The sequence below is a fragment of the Centruroides sculpturatus genome, unplaced genomic scaffold (genome assembly GCF_000671375.1).
Source record: "Centruroides sculpturatus isolate CEXI.00-Female unplaced genomic scaffold, Cexi_2.0 scaffold1856, whole genome shotgun sequence".
NCBI lineage: Eukaryota > Metazoa > Arthropoda > Arachnida > Scorpiones > Buthidae > Centruroides > Centruroides sculpturatus.
Window position 1 is genome coordinate 99,479 of NW_019386011.1, and position 5,460 is coordinate 104,938.

Below are 5,460 nucleotides of genomic sequence, written 5' to 3' on the forward strand. Positions count from 1 at the left end.
CCCCTCTGAATTTCCCCACTCATCCTGTTCACATGGAAAAATACTACACGCTAATTGGAAGAAATCAGCGAAAATAGAATTCTTTCTTATTATTCGGGGAGTGCGCCAAAACTTCTCAAAGTAGGACGTATTCCATCGAGTTTCCCAAAAGCCAACGCCCAAAATCTACGAAAGATCAGTCATCATTTCTACAAGCTGCAAGCCGTTTTATCAAGTGCCATCCTAAATTCCCAAGAATGAAGAAGTAAGACACCAGATCTTTTTGATGTCTAATATTCACCCTTTTTCCTACTCGACGTACTTACGTTCCTCGTACCCAAAATTCCGTGGTTACGTGTTAATCCGGGTTAAAATACGATTAACTGGTGTCGGGAATCCTGACGGGAGACGCGATTGTGAAATCATTGTCTCCACCTTTCTACTAGCAACTTAAGTCCCTCCACACTCGATACTTTCTTGTAGAAAAGCTAGAACTGATCTGACGATTAGTTGCCGATTAAGTGGGATACTATCTCTGTACCCCCGGCTAAATCTCACAAATATATTTTTCAAATAAGATTGAGCATCCGAACTACACAGAAGAATCCTCTCAAAACGACACTGCACTGTTAATAATACAAAATGATACTTCTGAATTCGGTAATTTAAATTTCTACCAAATGTCCAACCAATTGCTTTGCCAAGTAACAATAATAGCATACACTTTTGAAAGAGCATTAATGGTTGGGTGGGGTAGAATTGGACGAGCTAAGTACACATTTGAATTTTCCATCATGTTTCAATGATGATAAGATTTATATGTAAAATAAACAGAAGCAGTATACATTATTTAAGCTGCCAATATTTTAATTTTGTAAATTTTGTCATAAATTGCATAGTTAGATTTATGGAATTTCAGTGTTTCTGTGACAAAATATCATTTTCTTCGATTTCATTCTCTTCTATATCAATTTCAGCACTTTTCTCTTCTTTTAAGTAATTTTGATGATTGCTTACTACGCAAAAATCTGTTGTTTCAGTGTCATGGGACAACAAATGTTTCAAATTAAACAGAACGTTTAGTTTTTTAATTTTTTACCCTTTTCCTAAAAAGTTAAAAATTTTAAAAATACTTAAATTTTAATTACATTTAATAATCGTAAACTGTGAGACATTCGCAACAAAACTAATGAAAATGGGCGATTCTAGCCCGATTTTAAAGCGAGATATCTCAATTTATTATTACACTGAGCGAAGTCTTATACGCTGCGAGAAATCGCGTTTGTCCACGCGAGAAATAACAGCGACAAAAATTTTTCAAAATTAATTACGCTAAAACAAATTGCGCTAATTGTACAATTTTTGCTTCTTGCTTAACTATTTCATTTAGGTATTGTTGCAAATGCATTTTTTTTAATGAAATTTCGAAAATATTTTTAGTTATAGATAAAAGAATTTACGCATTCGACATCATGTCGTAAATTGCCGAATTTTTTATGGTCCACCCTGTATTCTTTTGGTTGCTTCATTTCATGCACAGAAAACATTTGTGACCGTAGGGTCGGTGTCTCGTTGACACCACGTCAGGAGACCTAAATCTGACACCACCGAGTCTCTGGGGGACTCGGAAATCGCGACGTTACGTCACGCGAGCGGTAGCGTGTGAGCGCTTGGATTCGGAGCAGAGGTGAGGAGAGAGAAGAGGAAGTGACTCACTCGAACTCCATATTTTCTAACAAATAACAATTTTAATAAAAACTAAAGGAAATACAGATATTTTCTATTTCTAGCCCCCTGATTATACTATTCCGTTCGAGAGAGAGAGTTTACACGCAAATCGCGGGTTGATAAATACCTTGCTTCTGGGTCGAAAAATCTGTGGTCACGCCGATGATGATACGCCGATGATGATACGCCGATGGAAAGTTCAATCTACTGGTTCTGGATCTTGTCCGTTCACTGGGGTGGAGGCACGGAGGTGTGGAGATGTTATTCTTAAACAGGCACGATCTTTTTCTCTCAGTGTTAANGCTTCAAATGCTACCACTCTTATGCGACACATTGATCAACGCGAGTGTGGTCATGTGCGGACGGCGTACGACTCTATCTCATAAACTCTTAAGTTATAAGGCTGCGGTGAATTGAGGTGAGGTGAAATTGGAATTTATGTCTGAAGAGCCGCAAACATCTACGCAAAGAGCCGCATGCGACTCGCGAGCCGCTAATTCCAACCCCTGCCCTATGCTATAAGCACTTATAGATACAAAGGCTTACTTCATAGACATAAATATTCTCAAAGTCCGAGAACTTTAGAAGGAAAGTAAAGGCGTCAAATACAGAAGAAGATAAGGTCAACGAACAAGTTGTATGTTTATCTTTGAATTGTGAGCTCTCTCTCTCTCTCGACCTTGTATAAGTTAAGAGAATCCATCTCTTTCGACGCGTATAGTATTAGTCGAATTCATTATCCCTCATTCATTTGTAATTCCATTTGTGTATAGTTTTACTTATATATATGTGTTTATTTAATTTCTTTTATCATCATTTAATATAATGTCTCGTCGATCTCTGAATCAGACCCCTCACGCGTGTTAATCCGCGTATCCAAATTCGATTAACTGGTGTCTAGGAATCCTGACTTGGATAAAGACTTCGCCGTCTAGATCCTATCCAATATTTAACAGCCCTCCTATAAAAAGGTTTAAAGATCGGATCTCACGATTCGAAACTTTAGAGAACTATTCACACGGAATAGGCCGAGTAAGTGGCACCCTTTAGCAGGTACTCCGGGCTATCTCACACTAAGGATAATACTTTTATTTTTAGAAATTATATTTTTTATTAATAAAAAATTACGAAAAATTTACTTAAAAAAATAATAACAAGCAAAAGCGATCATTCCAGTAAAAAATAATCCTGAATTAGTTAAAGTTAAAATTTTTTGGAAATCTGTGTTTTCATTTCCATAATTATATATATTTTTTGTATAAATTATTTGAGTTGGAACCTGCAAAAAAAATTAAAAACAGTATTTAATAAAATTTTAAATATATTCCCATTTTAAAAAGATTACATACGCTTTCTTCGGAACTTTCTTGATCGTCTGAATTTTCTTGTTGTCCTATAATTATTTCGATATGTCGCAACAAATGTCTTTGATAATTTGAATGAAAATTAAAAATTTTGGAACAAAACTAATAATAAGTAATAAGTGTCTTTGGTAGACTGAGCGATAATTAAAGGTTTGATGACACAGATGACATTCGTACATGATCTGTTAAAGTTAAAAAAATAATTTAGTAACTTAAATTTTCTATAAAAACATGAATTTCAGTGATATGTTAAAATCTTATGGTAAAATGTATAATATGTACTGATTATAGTAACATAACTACTATAATTCTGACCCGAGATTAAAATTGAAAATTTCTTCAACTTTTAATAAAACACTTTGCCAAATTACAAATGTATTTCTACATAATAAATAAAGATTTTACTTACGAATAAAAATTAAAAGTGAAAATTTTCACAATTTTGATAAATAATTAATTGAAAACAATGATAAAAGGAATAGTGTTATGCTTTTATTGTTACTTAACCACTTGACGTACGAATTATTAAAAAGAATGGCTTCAAATGAAAAAAATCCTTTATTATTATTCAAAAGAAAACATCTATTTTATCTGGAAAAAAATTTTCGATTTTTTTTCAATTTGTTAAAATTGGTTCCTAAATGGCATCTTCTCCTTTGGATAGCCAACTTTACAGGGGCTCCCTGCGATTCGGCTTCTCTATACTATTATTAGTTTTGCCGAGAAGCTGCCATTCGTCGGTTAGCGATAAAATAATTTAAAAAGTTAACCACAAAATATATAATGAAGGTAATGTAAAAAATGAAATGAAGTTCGTAGCTATCTAAGCTTTGATTTGCTTTCTTGTATTTGTCTCAACCAATAAATGTTTTCTCACCACCCCAGGAAATAAATATTCCGGGAAAGTCCGTCTCTTACCATTGTAAAGCAATTAGCGGCAAGAAGACAGATTATTGGCTGATAAAATCAATAGTAATCTTTTTAGAACTGTAATTGGTTTATTTCTGTATTTGTTGAGATATTATTTCGACGAATCACCAACCTTTGAAAACACAAACTAAAATTACAGCTAAATGCCACGCTTATCGAGCTACGATTGTGAAAATATGTAAACAGTCGCTATAAAATGGTTTGTTTTTTATCTACGATTTGCTAAAGAAAAGATTTGACTGTATTTAGACGAGTAAAAGTGTTTTCAAAATCGTTTAGCAATAAATATTTCCGGAAAACTCCTCCTTACTATAGGAAGTGTAAGGAAAATTTTCTTGATGTCAATTGGCTTTCAAGTTCTTGTTTGTACGCCTTTTACGCTCTAATTTGTAATTTTTATTATAACTGAACCGATATTAACCAATGTGTGTTTTTGTAGAACTGTTCGTTCAGGATTTTCCTGAGAGGAACCAAATGGCTTTCAAAGTCACATGATCAGAGTAAGAATTTAAACAAACGTTGAAAAAAGTTATTTTCATCACTTCTACCTGTAATTTCGATAGGTTTCATGTTATTTGAATGTACAGGCAGAAAAGAGGGGTTCCGATGGGAAGTCCCCTGACTGAAATTCTTTGCGAGTTAGTAGTTAGAAGATTAGAAAGAGGAGTTCTACGAAATTTTGAGGAAGATATCATACATTTCGTTAGATATGTAGACGACATTTTTATATTATGGAGAAATGATAGCAGGATACATGAATTTTTGAATAGAATCAATAATAACAAAGATGGTCTTAGGTTAAAATTAGAACAAAAAAGTTCCTTGAATGTGCACTTCTTGGATATTAATATCAAGTTCATGGGAGATCATTTGTCCACCAGCGTATATATTAAACCCACTCACACCCCGTTATATATACCAACACAGTCCATGGATCCATATCGATATAAAATGGCCGCATTTCAAGCTTTGTTAAGAAGAGCTTATTTGTATTGTGATAGAATCGGTGACAGGGATAATAAATTGATAGGATATTGCAAGTGGCCCAGACACTAGGTTACAAGAAAAGCACCATTGTAGGATTACTCAATAAATATGAAAGGAACAAAGAGAGAAAAGGCTTGAATACCGCTCCCAATAGACGCTTGAAGTTTACATATAATAGTAATTTGAACAGTATTATGAAAGAAGTTGCTAATAGGAAACAAGCAAGAATGGTTTTAAAAATAGCCCCAAATGTATATAAGATATTGAGGAACGATAAAAATAAAATAAAAACAAAAGAAAAACCAGGTGTATATAAAGTTCCTTATGAGAACATCCAACTAGATGTTAAGAAAGACTATATCGGCGTCACCAACAGGAGCTTAGGAGTAAGGTTAAAAGAACATCAATATAACGTAAAAAAGGATCCAATGCCACAATTTTGTCGCAAATGTCGCAAGTCCAAGGTTCGGTG

The 5,460-nt window shown here is 33.8% G+C and overlaps 1 protein-coding gene across 1 annotated transcript; it reads left to right on the forward strand.

Annotated features, from left to right (window-relative positions):
• Positions 1–4,607: 4,607 nt before the first annotated feature.
• LOC111613110 lies at positions 4,608–5,057 on the forward strand. The gene has a single exon (XM_023354431.1). It carries the CDS (start codon positions 4,608–4,610, stop codon positions 5,055–5,057), a length of 450 nt encoding a protein of 149 aa, XP_023210199.1.
• The last annotated feature ends 403 nt before the right edge of the window (positions 5,058–5,460 follow it).